Source organism: Camarhynchus parvulus, chromosome 15, assembly GCF_901933205.1.
Source record: "Camarhynchus parvulus chromosome 15, STF_HiC, whole genome shotgun sequence".
Classification (NCBI taxonomy): Eukaryota; Metazoa; Chordata; class Aves; order Passeriformes; family Thraupidae; genus Camarhynchus; species Camarhynchus parvulus.
The window spans coordinates 11,045,470-11,065,022 of NC_044585.1; the positions used below are offsets into that span (position 1 = coordinate 11,045,470).

Below are 19,553 nucleotides of genomic sequence, written 5' to 3' on the forward strand. Positions count from 1 at the left end.
ACCCTCCTCATCCTCACCGGCTGCACCGGGAAATGCCGGGAGAGAGAGGGGAACTTCCTCGTCCCCACCGGCTGCACCGGGAAATGCCGGGAGAGAGAGGGGAACTTCCTCGTCCCCACCGGCTGCCAGGAAGAGGCAGCGCTGGCCCCTCCGGGTGCCCCCAAAGCAGGGACCCGGAGGAGGGAACATTCAGCCCTTCACCCTGCCCGAGCCTAAATCCCGCTCGTGGCTGTGACAAAGCCGCTCTTGGCATCGCCGGAGCCATTCAGGACCAAACCCTCGCCCTGCCCGAGGAATGGGGTGAGGGATCTTTACCCGATGCCCCCCACAAGGAGTTGCAGGCAGCTCTGCTCCAGGGGCTTCCCTGAGCAGGACAAGCAGAGTGAGAAAAATCATCCCCCAAGCCCTGCCAGTCCCCCACAGTCCCCAGGCACTTGCACAGGGAACCCACTCCCAGGGCTCACTCCAGGCTCTCACTTCACCCCTGCAGATAATCAGCTCCAAACGCTCCCAGCTGTTGACCTCAGCCTTGCTGTTAAGCTCAAATAATAACAATTTCTAAAGTTAATTTGTTTTTCCTTCTGCCCAGAAAGAGCCTCACACCCTGCTGGGAGCAGAAAGGAGATTTGTTATCAGCTCCCATTATCTCCCTGACCCGGAGAGGCTGCCCCAAATAATGACTTCTATGAGAACAGAGAGATGCAATACTCAGTTTTATTGTTTTGGGAGACTATTTTGAAAGTTCAACTGGAAATAAGCTTTAGACAAACCAGTCATTCCCAGAATCCCTTCCAACAGTTTATGCACCTGTGGTGGTTCAGGAATGGTATTCCCCAATTTACTGTTCCCACTGAAAACACCCCAGACCATGTGCCACCCACCCACTCCCCCACTGCTCCTGCAGCAGGATGGAGAGGAGAATGGGAGGCACAAGAAGTTCCCCTGTCCTGGCTGGAACCAGGAAAACATCCCAAAATCAACTCCTGCAAATAAACAATTTTTTAAAAATTAAAAGAAAACAGAGAGAGAAGCTAGGAGTGCTTTTATCATGACTACATAAAGTACTAAAAGTCCCAAAAGTAGAATTATAACCCCTATTCTTTATCTCATTGTATTAAAATAACTGGGCATTCCAAAAATCCTTTCAGTATGTTCAGTGACTTTAAAAGCTGTGGCAACATGGGGAAGATGAAGTATCAAGCTTGCATATCTCTTGTCTGTCATCTACTATGACAGGCATCAAAAAGTGCTCTAGGACTTTTTAGCATATATTACATGATATTCAGTGAGGAGTTTTAAAAGGGAGAAAAAAGGAATGCTCTGTTATCACCAAAAAAGAGCATTTCAAGCTCTTTGGAGCATGTATCAAGTGAGATTTGGGTCTCTCTAGAGCCTTATTCTAAATTGATACAAGATGGAAGAGATGAGAAGCCACATCTTGCAGCTCTGCAGGTTCCTCCTGACAACCAGTGCAATTCTGAACTGCAGAACCCTTCAGGCACCAGAGGTCACAGCAACACCACGTTTTCAAACCAGATCAGAGTCCAGAAAGCAGGAACAAGCTTCAGCTTTATTGTTCTCCCAGCCATGGTCATCTTTGTAAAGGAATGATATTGCAGCTGAAAAAGAAGAAGATAGGAGGAAATATTAAATTTTCACTTCTCAGACAGGCACAGAAGACCTGGCATGGGATGGCTCAGACCCACCACAACCCTCCTCCACTGGTTTACCAGACAAACCAGCCACTGAGACCTTTCTGCCTGTGCTCATGTTTGATGGAACCTGACTGCCTGTATCCCTGTGCAGAACCAGCAGCCTCCAGCTCCCTGGTGCCTGTGAGGTCTGTGACCGTGGGCAGTGACACAGCCAGGGCTGGCCCTGCTCAGGAAATGTGCCCTGAGCTGGTGAAAGCCTTTTCCCTCCAGCAAGTGAAACAGTAGCTCACCCCAGGAGGCCCTTCCCGGCCCAGCGCTTTGGAGTCAGCCCCACGTGCACCCTTCTGCCACCACGGATCACTGTCACACTCAGGGGTCTCTGGAAGAGAGGAAAAAATAGAAAAATAACCAAAATACTTCACTTTTTCATCACAAAGTCAACTCTCTTCCTTCTTTTGCTGAAGCACACAAAGAACATGAAGCCCAAGGAACTGTTCTGCAGCAGTGCCCATTCCCATTCCTGTGGCTATAACTGAAAGAAGAGAGTGTTTTGTGTGAAGTCATCTCCAGGAGATCCCTCACTTCCACCACCAAGCACTTAATGGCTGTGGCAGCTTCTCTGGCCAGGCCACGAGGCTGGCACAGCAATGCTGCTGCTGCAGGGAGTCCCCAGGGAGAACAAAATGCTCACACCTCTCAGCTCTTCCATTCATGAGCAAATAGCTCAGTGCTGTGAGAGAGCAAGGCTACAACTGCACAGACTGAATCTGACACTGTTTCTGACATGGAGATGATGATTCCACAGATCCAAGTTCCCTAGAAAAAGCTGTGGCTAACAGAGACAGGCAAGAGAATGCAGTCACAGCAGGAATGAGCTCACCCCCTCGCTGTGCTGCACCACCGTGGCAATGTTCTGCAGGTTCTGGAAGTTGTTTGCATTGACAGATCCAAATTCCACAATCTCATCATCAACTTGCAGTCCCTGGACAGAGATAGAAGAGAGATGAGCATCTGCATTCTCCAAAGACAGGTAATATCACAGGAGCATCACCCTTCACCCAGCCACAGGGAGAGAGACGTGCTACAACATCGCTCACACTCAGGCAAGTGAACATCACTACAGCCACAGGGAGAGGTGAGTGTTCATTCCTCTGTTCTGTTTCATGGGAAGAGAAATACTGAGGCTGGAATGCTCAGTGAGGTGTGGAAGGAGCTGTGTGGTGCCAGGATACAGCTCAGAGAACACCCATCTCATCCCTGTACAGTGACCAGCCCCTTCACAGGACATCCCAATGTGATTAAAAGAAAGGGTTGACACCCTAATCAAGGCCCCAGCTTATTCCCACTGATTAACAAGAGGGAGAGGGAGCCATGAGCTGTCTGGCTCCAGCCCAAGCCTTCCCCACGAGCCGTGCCCGACGTACCGAGACGCTGGCGGGAGAGCCGGGGCTCACGGAGTTCACTTTGGCAAAGGCCTGGGGCAGGCTCTGGCTCTGGCTCATGGCCTCGGCCAAGGCCTCTGCCTCATCCCTGGCGTGTTTCTCCTTCTCCCGGGCGTGCAGCTTGTGCAGAGCTTCCTCCACCTGCTTCATCACAGCCTTGTGGTCATTCTGCAAACCTGTGGGTGACACCATGAGCACACAGGGAGCTGGAGAGGCTTCCCCCAAAGGGCTCTCAGCTGTTCCCCCCTGCAGTCACACAGAGCAGTGCCCTGGCTGTCTCTGATCTCAGCAAGAGCCTCTGCCCTATCTGCTGGGGCCTGGTGCCAGTCCAGCAGATGTTTATCAGTAAAAGACACAGAGAAAACCACCCTACAAAATTTGGTAAACATGCAAAGGCAGAAGGGCTGTGAGGCCCGTGGTCCCTTAGCACTCAGTGAGCAGCTTAAGTCTTCTTTCCATTAAGTCACCTGCTGTTACATATGTACCCATCCTGAGGATGGGCACTGGGAAAGCCTGGGATGAAATAAATATGAAGCTGTTTGCTACCCAAATTTTATTCTACAAACAGCCCAGAAAAGCTTAGTTGTGTTTCACAGATGCCAAACAGCTCCGCAGCAGTGGCAGAATTTCAGTGCCGCTGCAGCAACACATGTTCAAAAGCATTTACTGACTCAGCCCAGGCGGCAGCTCCGAGCCCTGAGCAGAACCTGGGGAACAGGCTCAGAACAGCCCCTGGCCCCGGTTCTGCGGAATTACAACGAACCGATGGGGGTTCCAGAGAGCTCCGCGGTGCCCGTTCCCGGGCAGAGGCCGCGTTTGCCCCGCACATCCCGGTTTCGCTGCCTCATCCCGCGGGATGGGGCGCGGCCCGATCCCGGGAAGGGCCCCCCTGCCCGGTTCCCGTTCCCCGCTCACAGATGATGTTGTGCCGGGCGGTGCGCACTTGGTACAGGTCGATGTCCGAGCGGGGGAAGCCCTCGGCGTCCACGAGCGGCTCGTGCATCCCGACGCCCTTTTGCTGTGAGGGGAGAGGCGGCGGTTGGGAGGGGGCCGGGCCCGCGGGCCCGCACGGCGCCCCCCGGCCCGGCCCGGCCCTGCCCGGGCACTGACCCCCTCCAGGAGCTCGTAGCACGCCTTGATCTGCGCCTCGATCTCGTCCTTGCGCCGCACCAGCTGCTGCACATCGCTGACGGTGACGGAGTGGCCCCCGCCGGGCTCCGCCATGGCCGCGGCCGGACGGGAGCCGGGACGGGCGCGGGGCGGGGCCGGGGGCGGGGCCAGCGGGGCCGTGAGGGGCGGGCAGACGGGGACACGGCGGGGACACGGCGGCGGCAACAACGGGGTGGCACAGCCGCGTCACTGCCACTGCGGCACACCGCTGTGGCGCTGGCATGGGGGGGCACAGCGGTGTCACCGTCGCTGGGTCACACCGAGTGGTGGTGCCATGGGGCGGCTCTGATGGTGACACGTGGGGGCACAGCAGTGTCATCACCGGTGAGTTACGCTGCTTTGATGGTGACATGTAGTAGCACAGCGGTGTCACCATCACTGGGTGACACAGCCGTGGTGTACGATGTTATGTCCCTGTCCCTGCTGCTGGCCCCTCTCCAGTCTGTGGCCCAGCACATTTGCCGAGTGTGGCATCCATGTCCCAGGCAATGTGACAGCCGGGGACAGCCCCACCACGAGACCCCCACCCCTGTCCTCGGTGCCACTGGCACCACCCAAGCCCCCTGTGCTCTGGCCTTGCTGGTGCCTGCAGCTTCGCACCGCTCCCAGCCAGGTGGAGTTTGTGCACTGGTGCCTCCCCGGCAGAGCCATCTCTTGTCCCCTCCTCCTGCTGTCCCACATTTTGGGGTCCCTGCAGCGCTGGGCTCACCGGGGCTGGAGGTGGCACCGTGCCCGGACACCAGCGCGCACCCAGCCGGGCTCTGCAGGCTGTCCTGGCTCAGCGCTGCCCAGGATGACATGTCCCCAGGGAGGGGTGAATGTCCCCAGGGGCAGCGGGCGGGCCGGGGGACGTGCTGCCCAAATTGCGTCACCCCCCGGTGACCGGTGACACACACGGGCAGGGGTTTGGCTGCGGGGTCAGCAGGGTCCCCACCCTCCGCAGAGCCTCACGTGCTGCGCTCCCACCCTCGGTGCCCCCGCCAGGGCTGCAGGGACCCGTGACACGGCCCCGGTGACAGCCACCCCCACCCCCGCTCTGGGCAGCTCCCAGCCCACACACCATCCCTGGGTTGGTGGTGGGAGAAGGTGGGGCCGAGGAGGAGCCTCCCCGTCCCGTTATATTGAAAGCGCCTCGTTCTCAGGCTCTCTTTGCTTCCATCACATCGCCAGGTCACAAAAATGGTGAGGGCAGCAGACGGGAATTAATTCAGACATCGGGGGCTCCATGGCACGGGGCGCTTTGGGAGATTTAAGCTCTGCTTGAATTCGGATTTTCCAGTGAAAAAATCTGGACGGGGCACAGCAGGGCTGCTCCTCACAGCCTGACCTTTGGATTCAGCTCCCTGGGGGCTGCTGTGCCTGCCTGTCCTGCTAATGTCTCTCTTTTCTCATTCTCTTTCAGACGTCCTACACAGACAAAGGAGAAAAGGTAAGAGCTGTGTCCCTGTCCTGCCCCTCTGCCTGGTGTGAAACATCAGTCATGTTCCTGCAGATTATGTCAATTCCTTGATTACCTGTTGAAATCAGAAGTAAAACTGCTCTGGGCCACACAAGATCCTCATTGTAAATTAGTATTAACCATTGGAATTTCTGGTTTGGGAGGAGAGTGACAAACAGGAGATGATGGATATTTCCCAGTGAAGTCAAGCCTTAAGCTGAATCCTCATTCCATGCAACATTTATTTCCAAATGCTGCATTCTTTGCCTCCTTTTTCACTTTTAAAGTGTTTCCAGTGCTGGGTGGCCTGTGCCAGGTTGGGCAGTGGTGGGGAACGGAGCGAAGGGGGATCTGTCCTGGCACTGGTGCTTGTGTAAGAGCTTTTGTGGAAGAATTAATCTTTAACACGGTGAGGTTTGCAGGTGGGCAGCTCGCTGGGATGACCACTTGTGGGGAGCACTGGGAGAACTGAAACTGTGGCTGTGGGCAAAGGTGAATCAGTGCTTTGTACCTTCCAACCTGCAGTGCAGGATCCTGTGGGGCTTGACTGTAAAGCACTTTGGAAAATCATCATCTGGGGGCTGTTCCACCCAGTTAATTCAGATGCATTTGCAGGAGATGCATTTTCAGGGTCCCAGCTGCTGCTTCCCCCTGCTTCAGAGCCGAGCAGTGATGCAGGAAATGCAGCAGCAGCAGCTTTAAGCCCCGTTTTCCTTTCCTTTTAGCCCCAACGAGGCCGCTTCATCCATTTCCACTCCATCACCTTCTGGGTCGGCAATGCCAAGCAGGTGAGAGGCTGCAGCCACCAGGCACACGTGTAAGGGGACAGCCATGCCAGGGGACAGCAGTGCCAGGGGACACCAGAGCCAGGGGACAGCAGTGCCAGGTGACACCAGTGACAGGGGACACCAGTGCCAGGGGACAGCAGAGCCAGGGGACACCAGAGCCAGGTGACACCAGAGCCAGGGGACACCTCCCACGCTGGGCAGGCCGGGCTCTGCAGGCATTGGCTGCCCAGGGGGTGTTGGTTCCTCCCAGCAGCCCCCAGGCCGGGGATGTGCCGTGTCCCAAAGCCCAGCCCTGACCTGGCACCAGTGGCCCTTGGTGGCCTTGGTGGCCCTTGCGCAAGGCGAGGGGCGGCTCCTGGGGGTGGGACATGGGACATGAACCAGAGGATGTGGCCGGGCTCAGCTGTGGCCACCAACCTGCTGAGCTGCATGGGCTTATGGCAGCTGATCTCCATCCCGTGCCCCGGGCAACTTAAACACCCCTGTGCTCCACACCTGAGCTGCTTTTCACCCAACCTCACAGAACAGGAGACACCCAGAAATGTCTCCTGCTCCTTGGCAGCCCTCACAGAAAGTTCTGGAGGCAGCACTTCCCACTGATCTGGGCTTTTTCCTCAATCCCGGCCGTTTCTTGCCTCTGCCTGTTCCCCCTGGGCTGCTGGAGGCAGCAGAGAAGCTGCTGCCTGTTCTCACACTCATAGGGCAAGTGTGACTTGCACCTGCCATGGTGGCTGTTCTCCATGGCCTGTGGCCCACCAGCACCACAGCTTCAAGCAGAGGGACTCTTCCCTGCCCACAGGCTGCATCCTACTACTGCAACAAGCTGGGCTTCGAGGAGCTGGCCTACCGGGGGCTGGAGACCGGCAGCAGGGAGGTGGTGTCACATGTCATCAAGCAGGACAAGGTAAGGGAGCCCCTGACAGAGGTGCCACTGCCAGGGCAGGGAAAGGTGACGTGGTGCCAGACCCACCATGCAAACCATCACCTGTGGCTCCATCCTCACCTCTCCTCCTCTTCCTCGGCAGATCGTGTTTGTTTTCTCCTCCGCTCTGAACCCAGGGAATGAGGGTAGGTGTCACTGGGGGGGATGGAGTGGGAAGTGGCTGTGGCAGAACAAAGCAGATCTGCTCATTCCTGTGGCTGTTCCTGCTCGGGGCAGAGATGGGGGAGCACCTGGTGAAGCACGGGGACGGGGTGAAGGACATCGCCTTCGAAGTGGAGGACTGTGACTTCATCGTGCAGGTGGGCAGCCCCTCCACCCCCTCCCACACAGCCCCCCAAAACGGTGAGGGGAGGCAGGAGGACCTGGGGGAGCTGTGGCAGGACGGGATCTCTCTCCTTCTGCCCAGAAAGCCAAGGAGCGTGGTGCTGTGGTGGTGAAGGAGCCGTGGGTGGAGCAGGACAAATTTGGGAAGGTGAAATTCGCAGTGATCCAGACGGTGAGTGGCAGGGCAGGGCGGGGCCATGGAGCTGGCTGCACCTGGGAGGCCCCTGCAGAAACAAAGCCACAGCACAACCACTTTCCCCCCTCACAGTACGGTGACACCACGCACACCTTGATAGAGAAGCTCAACTACAAGGGCCTGTTCCTCCCTGGGTACCACCCACCCCTCTTCAAGGACCCCCTGCTGCCCAAGCTGTGAGTACTTTCCAGAGGCTCCTGCCTGGCTCTTTGCCATCGTGTTCTGGTGGGATATCCCACCGAGGAGCTGGACAGGTGCCCACTGCCTTGCCCTGGAGCCCCCCAGACTGTGAGGTACCCCTGAGCCTGGCTGAGACCTTCCTTGTCTCCCCCCACAGACCAAGTGCCAAGCTCAGCTTTGTTGATCACGTTGTGGGGAACCAGCCTGACCTCCAGATGGTCCCAGTGGCGGACTGGTAAGGGTGGGGAGAGCTGGTGGGGGGTGGGATGGAGCAGCAGCACAGCTCTGCTGGTCCCACCACTTCTGCCAGGGCTGATGAAGCCAGAGCACAGCTCCATTACTGTGGGGATGGAGCAAGGGCTTGACTGTGCCCCCGGTGACCTGGGCAGGTACCAGAAGAACCTGCTCTTCCACCGCTTCTGGTCAGTGGATGACAAGCAGCTGCACACCGAGTTCAGTGCCCTGCGCTCCATCGTGGTCACCAACTACGAGGAGACCATCAAGATGCCCATCAACGAGCCAGCCCCTGGCAAGAAGAAATCCCAGATTCAGGTGAGTGGATGCTGGCGGTTGATCCATGTGGCTGCCTCCACTCCCAGGGGGACCTTAGTGAAGGAGCAAGGACCAAGGGTCAGTGATGTGGAGCCAGAGCAGACCTGCTGTGCTGAAGTGGCTGCTAGAAAGAAATCCTGGCTCTGCTTGGGCCTAACAAACCCCAGGGGAGCTGCTGGGCAGCTCTAATCTCATCAACAGTGTCTTTGCCATTCCATGGTGCCCCTGGGCTGATCTTGCCTGCCTATTTTTAAGCCCACACCCATCCCTTCACAGCTGTAGCTGTGCTGTCACTACCATGGTGACATCTTTTCCCTGTAGGAATACATTGATTACTACGGAGGGGCCGGAGTCCAGCACATCGCACTGAACACCCCCGACATCATCTCAGCGGTGAGTGCAGCCCTGGGACCTTCCCTGCCCTGGGACCCCCTACCCGGGACCTCCTGCCCTGGCTCTGGGCAGGTGCTCATCACAGGGTGCACCATGACCCTGTCAGGGTACAAGGACACAGAGCCAGTGGCCTTTGTGCTGTGGTTGTTTTACAACCAGCATTAACTGCCTAGGGAGTCAAAGGAACCTGCTGCACCTGTGAGCTGCCTGTCCCTCCAGCTTAAAGCAGTTGGGGTCTGCAGGGCCCTTGGTGGCACCTTTGTCCTTGCAGGGTGCCTGGTGGGACACACAGAGCCCAGGCTGCCAGGCTGAGCCCCACAGCCCATCACCCACCTTCAACTGGGGCAGGGGCAAGTTTGGGTTGAGCACCCAGGTTTGGGCTCCTCTCCAGACCAAAGGGCCTCCAGAAGTATCAGGTCAGAGCAGGACAAATGATCCTTGCACAGCTCCCTGCAGTGCCTGGGGAGGACACCTTGGGCCTGCCCATTCCTGGTGCCAAAGTGAAATGATGAGGCAGGTTCTCGTGCCTGAGGTTGGCCAACACCATGGGAAAGCATCTCTGTCCTGACACTGCCCATGCCAGGAAATGCTCCTGGAACAAACCCCTCCCAGGCTGAGCCCTGCTGGGTCTCCCCTGCCTTGCAGATCACCAACCTGAAGCAGAGGGGCATGCAGTTCATGGATGTGCCCTCCAGCTACTACCAGGTGCTGCGGGAGAGGCTCAAAACAGCCAAAATCAAAGTGAAGGAGAACATTGACAAGCTGGCGGTGAGTCGGGGGGAAAGGCTGCCCAGGGCTGGAGCAGCTCCCCACAGTGCCCTGCAGGGATGGGAGTGACACAGAGAGCCCCACCTGCTCCTCTGTGGGTCTTCGAGCTGTCGCCTCATTTCTTTTCTCCAGGAGCTGAAAATCCTGGTGGATTTTGATGAAAAAGGCTACTTGCTCCAGATCTTCACCAAACCAGTTCAAGACAGACCCACGGTCTTTCTGGAGGTGATCCAGAGGCACAACCACCAGGTTGGTGTGAGGCTCTCCCTCTGGTCCTGGCCAGGAGCCCTCAGGGCCAAGCCCAGGTCCCTAACGGTGCCACCCCTGCAGGGCTTCGGCGCCGGGAACTTCAAGTCTCTGTTTGAAGCCATCGAAATGGATCAGGATGCCAGAGGAAACCTGACTGTGCTGGAGCCCAACGGGGAGACCAAGAGGATGTAGGGGATGGCAGGAAGTGCCACCCTCATCCCCAAGGAGCTGAATCCCAAATGGACTGGGAAACATCCCGTGTTTTGGTAAATAGCCCAGACCGGAGTGCCACAAAGCCGGGGAAGCCACTGCCAAGCTGGACAATGCAAAAGGACCCAACACCTCTGCCAGCCCAGCCCTGGCACTGCCCTTCCATGACCTCCTGGGAGATGGGGTGTGGGAAATAGCAAACACACTCTCCAAAAGCAGCTTAATCTGATCCAAACCATGGAATTCTTAACAAAGGGCAGGTTTAAGGCATGTGCCAAAGACATGCAGCTACAGAGGAAGACAGAAGAAACAACTGGGAGTGCTCCAATGTAGTCTATCCAAAGTTTTAATTTTAGCTGCACGGGAAGCTGCGAAAGCACGGAGGCGTTTTCCTCTCTGCACATCTCCTTTTGTAAGATTTTGGTTTAATTGCTTTTAGACTCAATCTTCAATTTGAATTTGCTGAGAATAAACATGGTTTTAGGGTAGCTCCAACACTCTGGAATGAGAATTAATTGTATTTACATATTTCAGCCTTCCCAAGGCAACAGAGTCTTGCTCTAATACCTGTAAATTCCTGCATTAATGATGGGCTGGGGTTTCTCCCATGTTTCCAGCAGTAATTGCTGGCATTGGCAGCAATTCCTTGGCTCAGATCCTGGCTGCATGTGCAAAGTCCCCTCTGGGTGTTGTCCTTTGCACGGGGAATTCCTCCCCAAAGCAATAAATCCCTTTTCTGACCTGGCCTGAGTGCCTGGGGAGTCCCTGTGTTCCCAGGGGCTGCAGCCCCAGCACTCCCTGTCCCAGCTGCTGAAGGACAGCCTGGGGTGCTGCACAGCCCCTTCCACAGCCCCCCTGTTCCCTTTTTCCCAGCAGGGGAGCTCTGAGATCCTGAGCAGCCCAAGCCCTCAGCTCAGGATGGGCTCCTGTGACCCCCAGCCCCATCCCAGCCCCTCCTGGCTGAGCCCCCCAGGTGGGGCTCTCCTGCAGCCCTGTCCTCTGCTCACCTGAGCTGGGAAGTCACCTCCAGCCTCTGTCCTGTCTCTTCCACCTCCTCCTCCATCAGCCATTCCCCTTGTCCCTGCTCCAGGTATTTCTTTTTGAATAAAAGCTCAGAGAGGCCACCCTGACCCCCCCAGCAGCAGATCCCATTGTGTGGGGGGGGTACATGGGCCAAACCTGAGCAGCTGCCCCTTCTCTGGGTCCCAGGGAGCAGAACTAATCCAGATTTCAAACAATCACAGAATATCCTGGAAGGGACCCACAAGAACCATCCAAGTCCAACATTTTGAATAAACTGATTTAAAAAGAAAGAAAGCAAAGAGCCTCTGGCCACAACAGCCTCACACATCACTGACCCCTCACCTGGCAGTTAAGGGCTTTTGCCTCCATAAAGTTAAAAATAAATAAAGAAAGAAAAGGATATGAAATCAGAGCAATCCAGGGGAGAAGGAGGAGCAGAGGTTGGACATGTTTGGGACTCCTGGTTCACTGTCAGGAGGGCTCTGCTTCAGCTCTCCAGGGCTCTCAAGATTGTTAATACTGAGACAAAGTTTATAGATTAGAGTCACTCACATATTTCTTTCATGCAATATAATGCTGCTTAAATTCATTTCCTGCTCACCAGAATTAATATTTTCAGTAAACTTTGCTGAAAATCTGTTCTTCACACTGTTCTTGTTCTGCATCTGCCTCCTTGAGCTCTCACAGCTCCCAGGTAATATATTAAGCACAACATAATTTTTCTGTAAGAAAAGTCAGTATATTTATGGTTTGCTTTATAAAAGTTACTATAATACAATGGTACATAGTATTCAATTCACAAAAATATGAACAAATATATACAGCATGACACATCCACAACAAAAACACTTTCTTCAAAACAAGATACATACTGGTGACAGATTCTATATGCACAAAACATCCCTAAATTTATAAATTTGCTTAACCAAAGAAAAAGCAGAAATCCTAAATCTTCAAAGCAGAGTTGTTTTTTTTAAAGGAACTTAAGAAAAAAAAAATTAATTTATTGCAAACAATTTGACCTGCCTACTTTTAAAGGAGGCCCTTGATTTCCACGCTGGGAATTAAAACCAGAAAACTGCAAGAATTGGGAGCTGGGTGTTCCACTTTGCTTCAAAACCGCCCCATTGTTTTAGAGTGTCCTTCTTGATGTGTTTTCACTTGGACAAATCCTACAGTGGCAACTGAGGAAACTCATAAAAACAAAACAAATATTAAACTGAAAAAATCCAGTTGCTAATTTGCTTAAATACATTTTAGGGTGTCTATTAGACTGTACACATTTCCTCGCTTGAAATAAATAGATTTTGCACATAAGGTTTCAGACTGAGGGAGGGGGGAAAGAAGAAGCCTTGACTTGGCAATTTTTTGTCTTCAGTTTCTTAATGCTTCTAATTGCATCTATTTATTTGACAAAAAAACCCATATTTATACAGAATTTACATTATACAAAGCTTGACACAAGCTGTAAATGCCACCAGCTCCTTTGCTATACTCAGTCCTTCTTCCTCCCCATCTTGACATGATTTAGAGCTGGAATCTGTTTAAAAAGAACTCCAAATTACAATAGTCACTTTTAATAAACTATTTACATGCTCTTGAAGTACAAAGAAATCAGCAAAAAAATTTCAACATGTTTCTACAAGAAACGGTGTTTGAAGAGAAGATTCTTGAGTTCGCCTATGTACAGAAAATGCATTTTTTATACTTCAAAATCCTTTTTTTTCCTTAAATTTTTATTTTGTACAGAAATGCACTGAAATGATCCCTGAAAAAGGTCACAAAAACCAGAACTGAAACTACTGTATTTGTTGGAGTTTTAAAATGATGGTTGTTTTTTCTTTCCTTGTAGAAATAAGCTGCTCTGTACAATATAAATAACTGCAGGATGAGCCCCATCCCCTCCAGCCCCCCAGATCCTGTGGATGCCAGCACAGAGGCACCTACACCTGAACTCCCACAGCTGCAAACCAAAGGCTGAAATTCTATTTCCATCATTTTGCTCTGTTCTCTTGGCTCATTCCTCCCAGAGAGATGGAATTTTGCAGGGAGCACTGAAAATGTCTCTCTCTTTTCTTGTCTTGGGCTCAAATTGAAGTGACAATAAATGTGGGGATGGGTTTTTCAGTGCTTGCAGTCCCTGTAAGCAGCACGTGCTGCTGAGGCTCCCCTTGTCCCTGTCACTGTTCCCAGGGGTGCCTGTGCTGAATGGAACCACAGCAACCACAGCTCCTGCCCTCCTCTCACCCCATCCAGGCAAAGGGTCTGAGGCCTCTCCCACCCCCATCTGTGGCTGCAGGGCTCCCCTGGCAGGGACAGGGCACCCACAGAAATCACTGCACCAGGCCTGGGAGTCCTCACCATAAAATGATTTGTTTGGGGGTCAGGCAGCTTCCCAGTGCAAGACAAAATATCTCCCAGGTAGGACTCTGCAAGCCAAGATTTATGGGGAAAAAAGAGAAGTCTCAGGTTTGGCTTTGAGACCAGACTAACATGATTTTTCAAAAGTGCTGTGGCTTCAACAGCTCTGTTCCTTCCTGGGGAAGTACTGAGAGATCAGCTCTTCTAAAAACTCACATTGTTTGTCTGGGATCCTAAAAGGGGATGAATTACAGGCAGTTTCAGAAGTACCCAAGTGATTTAGGTGCTCATGGTCTTTGGCACCCAAATCTCTTGGTGCTCCTAGAACACAGGGTGAAGGACCTGAAGGTGACAGGGACCTTCCTCCCCACCTTCCTCACCAAGGGCTAAGGCAAACTGCAGGGGCTGATCCCACCCAGAGCACAGAGATGTGCTGGGAACACAGGGCTGGGCCATCTGGGGTGTCCTCACCCCCACAAGTCCACCATTCATGCACGGGTTTGATGGAGCAGAGAGGGAGAAGGCCAAGGACAGGGGCTTCAGTTCTGACACACGGGAAACTTCTGTGCATTTCCAAAGCCTTGCAAGTCAAAGGCCAAGCTGAGGAGATGCCAACCAACACATTGAATTTCACTCAAAAAATAACAACTAAACTGAGCAGCTGGGTAAACTCCCAAATGCCATCACTGCAGTTCCAACCAACATTCAGTGACAGAAACTTGTGCTTCTCATGATTTTAGGTTCTGGGTCACCAACACCCAGGGGCTGGAGAGATTTAGGAAGAAGGAGGAGAAACAAAACAGAACTGAAACAAAAGCAGAGATGGACCATGGGCTGTGCAATCTCAGAGACAATTTGCTCGCCCTCAGACAGGAACACAGGTGGTATTAAGGCAGCTTGGAGCAGTCTGTGTGTTCCTGCTCCCTCAGGCCTTTTGCCTGGAGGAGAAATTCAGAGGCAGAGGTGTAACCTACATTACAAGCTCCACGCTGCACTGCAGGCCTAGCAATTCCATGGAACAGCTGAAAAAACTTCCAGGAACCTCTTTTGCACCTCTTTTGCAAGGTTGTCACCTCTGTGGAGGTTTGGAAAGAATACAAGAACACAGCTGTGCAATTTGCTCTGTGGGGAGAAGGCGTTTAGTTATGCAGATAATCTTCCCATTTCAGAATGACATTGCAACTTCTCCTTACAAGCCAATTAAAAAGGGTTTAGTACAACTAATCTCTGCTTTCAAAGCAGGAGAAATTCAATGCAAATTGAAAAACCGATCCTGTCTATACCTGAACGGTGGTGTAACATTTCCAGATCTCATCCAAAGAATTATTTTTTTGGTGTTTGGTCCCATTTTTAAATGGAACCTCTGGAAGAACTGCAACCTTCACCTCAGCACATCTACAAGGACAGAATATATTGAGAAATCATTTTAAAACATGCCTTCCAAATTCAGAGAAGCAATTCATTTCCATGCTATAGGTGGGGGGGACAGGATTGCTTTCAGGGACACTTCTACCATGATTCTCTGGAGGGACAGGACCACCCCTGGCCAAGTTACTGAGTAACAGAGGGAGGAGAGCAGCAGGGCACAGCTTGCTCCTATCACAGGAGGCATCTCCCACATCCAAGGACAGAGCAAATACTCCATGTAAAACACTGGAAGGGCAGGGAAATGCAGATGAAAGTGAGAAAAAATGAATACAAGTCACACATCAGCCTGATTCCCACCCACAGGAAGAAAGTCCTGCTACAAACTTGGGCTGTAGTCTTTGCTTGCAAGCCGGGCAGGATTTCTACAGCATCAACAGGGGCTGAGCTGTCCACTTAATGTTCAGCCTCTTCTGCAAGCAAGACAAGCCCATCCCCAAGGAATGGGCATCCCCAAAGGCCACAGCTGACTCCACCTCTCCCTAGTGACTGAAGTACCCAAGGGTTTCTCACGTGCAGCTGCAGAGGTTTTGATCCCCCATGGACCAGCATGCCATGGCAAAGGAGAGGGGAGCCCAAGGAGGGGAGATGAGGTCTGGCTGACCTGACTCTGCCCTGGGGTCTGGCTGAGGGGCCTTGTTCAGGCTCATCCCTAAGGAAAAGGCAGGACAGTTCAGCTCTAGTCCCACTGTGGACACATCTCCACACACACACACCCCCAAGCACACACTCACTCACACACCCTCAAGCCTCTGGCTTGCTCTGTAACATCAACCTTACATTTATTTACAGCTTACTCTGAGAAATCTGTGCAATTTCAGCCAATCAAGCTCCCAACAAACCCTATATGGCATTTTCAGTCTCTGCTTCACATTTAAACATTGAATGTCTTTTTCAACCAACGAAAACTGATGAGAAAAAGGTAGCAGCATTTATGAAACGATGAAGGCTTATAACAACAATTAAAAAAAAAAAGGTACCATTATCCCATTATGGAGCATTACTTCAGGGACTGAACAGAGAAGCTAGTGTTTGGATAGACCATGCCACAAAAGGTAGCCACCTTTTTGTGTGCGTGTTGGATCTGAAAAGGAAAAAGCACCTGAAACATGAACAGTCCTCGTAAGCGTGTGCGCTTTTTGCTTTCACTCATGATCCTGGCAGAAGTGCGAAACTTGCTTGATTTTCTTCTCTTTTTCCTCTTTTTTTTTTTTTTTGGTAAGTATTTTTTTGCTTTTAAATTTTTTTTCTTCCTTTTTTTCTGTAGGTTTTTTTTTCCTCTTTTTTTTGGCAAAGTGCAACCACACCTGGTTACCACAGTTTTGACATGGCCGAAGGTGCAAGTGTGATGAGAAACCTTGAGTTCAGTTCAGGGTTCCCCTGCAGTTCTCAGAGCCACAGAGACACGGGATTTTTACATCCTCAATTGGAAACTTGTAGTCGTAGGTAATTTCCTCGTTCACATTGATGTGCTGCTTGGAGTAGATAACGATCTTCTTTTGAGACTCCACCGTGATCACTTTAGCATAACAATTTGGCTGCAAGGGTGACAGAACAGGTGAGGATGCAGGTTCCAGAGTGCCAGGGCTTCCCAGCCTCCACACAATTATTTCAAGCTAAAATAAAACAGGGCAGTCCTTTCCCAAGACACCCCAACCATACTTTCAGAGCCTGGACTTAGGGCAAGCCTAGGCAGGGAGGTGTGAAGCCAGAAAACAGAGCAGCCCTCCTTGTGCTGCTCCAAAATATCCACATTCTGGTCATTTGTGGAGCAAAAGAGCCTGGATGATGCTCCATCAGTTTTGTCCCAGGTTAAGAGAAGCTCAATGCTGAACAGTTTGGCCAGACAGGCAAGTCTGAGTGCAGACTGCAGCACAGAGCAGAGGGGGAAACAGCAGGGATTATTTTCCAATGTGGACACTAGAAGGAGCTGAATTTCCCAAAGCTGAAATTTGCTGTTCTAAGGAAATATTTGTTAGATTTGCTTGCTCAGTGTCCATCAGGGTCCCCCAAGACAGCCAGAAGGGCTCTTGAGCATACTCAGTCTCCCTGCATTGTTTCATTCCTCAGGTCTCTCCAACCTCTTTACACTCCTTTAGACCCTGCTCTGATCTGCTGTGGCTCATTAACATTTAATCACAACCCTGCGACCTCCTGCCACTTCTGAGCACCCCAAGCAGGGCTGGCTGGGCTTCCCCAGGTTTGTCAGCTGCCAGGGAACAAGGACAGGCCAGAACAGATACTCACATTGCAGCTGTGATTGATGAACCTGGCGAAGTTCCCACACTTGGTGGCATCGATGATGGTGTCGTGGTCGACTCTGAACATGTAACTGCTGCCAATGCCCTCGTCCTCGTATCGCTTCTCACGCATGTCAGCAATGACCTGCAGAAAGCCCAGGCAGGCTCAGGCCACCTGTGAGCAGCCACCTCAGCAGCACAAGGCTCCCCTGAGCTCTGCTTGTGCCAGGCAATGGGGCTTTACACCATCCCCATCACCCCAAGAGAGCACACACCTCACTGGAAACACGGAAGTTCAGGGTGGGCTTCTTAAGGAGGCTTCTCCTGAGTGCTCAGTTTCCACAGATTGTTGGAATTCCCACCCTTGTACCTCCAAACCATGCCAACCTGTGCCCAGCCCACAGAGCTGACACCACCCCCCCAGGACTCCAACCCTTGCTGTCATACTCAAGGATTTTATCCAGGGCTGGTTTTTGCTCAGATTTCAGCCACAGCTTACCTGCCTGATGTTCTGCCCCACGTACTCTATCACCATCTCATCAGCTGCAATGGGCTCCATAGCAAAAAGGCCCCAGTCATGAATGTGGCTCTTGCAGAATTTTAGTTTTTTCTTCCGGAACTGCATGAAGAAAACACCCCAAAACCCAACCCTGAAGTTAGCCACAGCACAGAATGGGAAAGGATGTCTCTGGGTCTAGGATCTGCAGTAGTGGGTATCTACCTTGAGCTGGTTGAACTTGAGCAGGTCACTGTCACAGCTACCAGTGAAGGAGGAGAGGAGCCTGCGCTGCTCTGATCGCCTCTCGGAACCAGCCCGGGTGGAAGCGTGAGGTTGGGCAGGGATGCTCATACCCTGAGAGGACAAATGGGTGATCAAAGCTGACCCAACACCCTGCAGGCTCCCTGTGAGCAGCCCCTTGTGCTACAGCACATCACCACAGAACACCTGACATCAAACATTAGCACTTCCCACACATCCCCAGGACAATAAGGACACACAACAGCTCCCTCTCCCTCCCTGCCAAAAGGCAGGAAGCACCCACTGTGTGTGACAGTGCCAAACCAAATCCCATTCACAGCTGGATTCCTCACCTGTGTGTCAGCTGGAGGCTCCTCTGCAAAAGCTCGGCTATTGTTGAGGTATTTGAGTTTGTCCTTCTTATCAATTTTGTAATAGCCTTCGCTTCGTGCGCAGCCCGTCACGTGCTCCCGCATGCCGTCATCCCGCTTCTTCTTCTTGGGGGTAGAAAAGCTGGTAGGTGGCAAGAGGTTAAGGAGAAACACAGCCAGAGGTGGATATCAGACTAAACTTGCTACAGTTGCATGGAGCTAAGACCAGGAGCCTGGAAAATTAGGAAGGTTTTGTGGGGTTGCAAAAAATAACATTACTACAGAGATGCCTTGGAGAGGTGCTGCCCTCAGTAGCCTTGGGAAATCAGCTCCTTCAGACACACATGACAAAACCTTCAGGTTTGAAGGCACCTTCAGGGCTTTGGCTCCTGGAAAGACAGTGGAGCTGTACTGCTGCCAGCTCACCCCACAAACACAGCCATGAAAGCTACAACAATCGAGACTGACCCAAAAATGCTTCCTGTGAGAGAAAAATTTATCCTTGATACCAGAAAACTGAAGCAGAGGGACCATAAAACCAAGAGGTGATGGCCTCAAAACCAGAGTGCTGAGGGCTGGCTGCAAAGCAGGTGAGCCTGCAGGTACTTTCACACTTGTCATGCAGGGTGACACAGGATGAACTCAAGGTGATTTGGAAGTGACATAAAAAGTGAGCGTAATTTTTGTTGCTACGATATAATCCTTATCAAGAGGGAAAGAGATTTATTTTCACCATGGGTTTTGTTAGTTATCACTGACTGTTTTAGGTGTTTGGGCTTTTTTGATTTTGCTATCCTGTCTTGCAGGAAGAAAGGGATGAAGACATCTGAACTTCACACAATCTCTAGCAACACACAAGGTGGTGTGTTTGTCTTCTTCAACACATAAACCTGGACATCTTTCCTGAAAAAAGGACTGGAGAGTTCTGAGGTTTTTACAACAGTCTTTTAGGCTCTACTCTGGAGAACACTACTGGTGGCTGCACACACATAGAGCCCTGATGTGCCACTCAGAAAGCTCTGATTTTATCAGTATTTCAACCTCAAAGCAACTTCAAGCTGCTAGAACCACTCACTCATTGTTTTG

General features: G+C 52.2%; 3 protein-coding genes across 4 annotated transcripts in view; 1 reads left to right on the forward strand and 2 right to left on the reverse strand.

Annotated features, from left to right (window-relative positions):
- Window positions 1-10,788, forward strand: part of HPD (4-hydroxyphenylpyruvate dioxygenase) — a 29,321-nt gene extending 18,533 nt beyond the window's left edge. The window contains exons 1-14 of one of the 2 annotated variants that reach the window (XM_030959177.1): window positions 5,433-5,449; window positions 5,670-5,696; window positions 6,431-6,493; window positions 7,293-7,397; window positions 7,519-7,561; window positions 7,653-7,735; window positions 7,843-7,932; window positions 8,029-8,132; window positions 8,294-8,371; window positions 8,526-8,688; window positions 9,010-9,081; window positions 9,727-9,849; window positions 9,982-10,098; window positions 10,180-10,788. In XM_030959177.1, the coding sequence (XP_030815037.1) occupies window positions 5,447-5,449; window positions 5,670-5,696; window positions 6,431-6,493; window positions 7,293-7,397; window positions 7,519-7,561; window positions 7,653-7,735; window positions 7,843-7,932; window positions 8,029-8,132; window positions 8,294-8,371; window positions 8,526-8,688; window positions 9,010-9,081; window positions 9,727-9,849; window positions 9,982-10,098; window positions 10,180-10,290 (1,182 nt within the window). In that variant the 5' untranslated portion in view covers window positions 5,433-5,446 and the 3' untranslated portion in view covers window positions 10,291-10,788. Of the gene's footprint in view, window positions 1-5,432; window positions 5,450-5,669; window positions 5,697-6,430; window positions 6,494-7,292; window positions 7,398-7,518; window positions 7,562-7,652; window positions 7,736-7,842; window positions 7,933-8,028; window positions 8,133-8,293; window positions 8,372-8,525; window positions 8,689-9,009; window positions 9,082-9,726; window positions 9,850-9,981; window positions 10,099-10,179 lie in introns of those variants that run through there. The other variant, XM_030959178.1, reaches the window with a different exon arrangement.
- On the reverse strand, window positions 691-4,357 carry PSMD9 (proteasome 26S subunit, non-ATPase 9). The gene is made up of 6 exons (XM_030959179.1): window positions 4,208-4,357; window positions 4,013-4,115; window positions 3,080-3,273; window positions 2,536-2,637; window positions 1,946-2,034; window positions 691-1,619 (listed from the first exon to the last, which is right to left on the reverse strand). The coding sequence occupies exons 1-6, from the start codon at window positions 4,319-4,321 to the stop codon at window positions 1,592-1,594; spliced, it is 630 nt and encodes a 209-aa protein (XP_030815039.1). The 5' UTR covers window positions 4,322-4,357; the 3' UTR covers window positions 691-1,591.
- Window positions 10,789-16,341: 5,553 nt separating the features above from the next.
- The window catches only part of SETD1B (SET domain containing 1B, histone lysine methyltransferase), a 43,641-nt gene continuing 40,429 nt past the window's right edge, over window positions 16,342-19,553 (reverse strand). The window contains exons 14-18 of the mRNA XM_030958669.1: window positions 18,450-18,616; window positions 18,079-18,210; window positions 17,857-17,976; window positions 17,365-17,502; window positions 16,342-16,655 (exon numbers count right to left, since the gene is read on the reverse strand). Of these exons, the coding sequence (XP_030814529.1) occupies window positions 16,482-16,655; window positions 17,365-17,502; window positions 17,857-17,976; window positions 18,079-18,210; window positions 18,450-18,616 (731 nt within the window). The 3' untranslated portion in view covers window positions 16,342-16,481. The remainder of the gene's footprint in view (window positions 16,656-17,364; window positions 17,503-17,856; window positions 17,977-18,078; window positions 18,211-18,449; window positions 18,617-19,553) is intronic.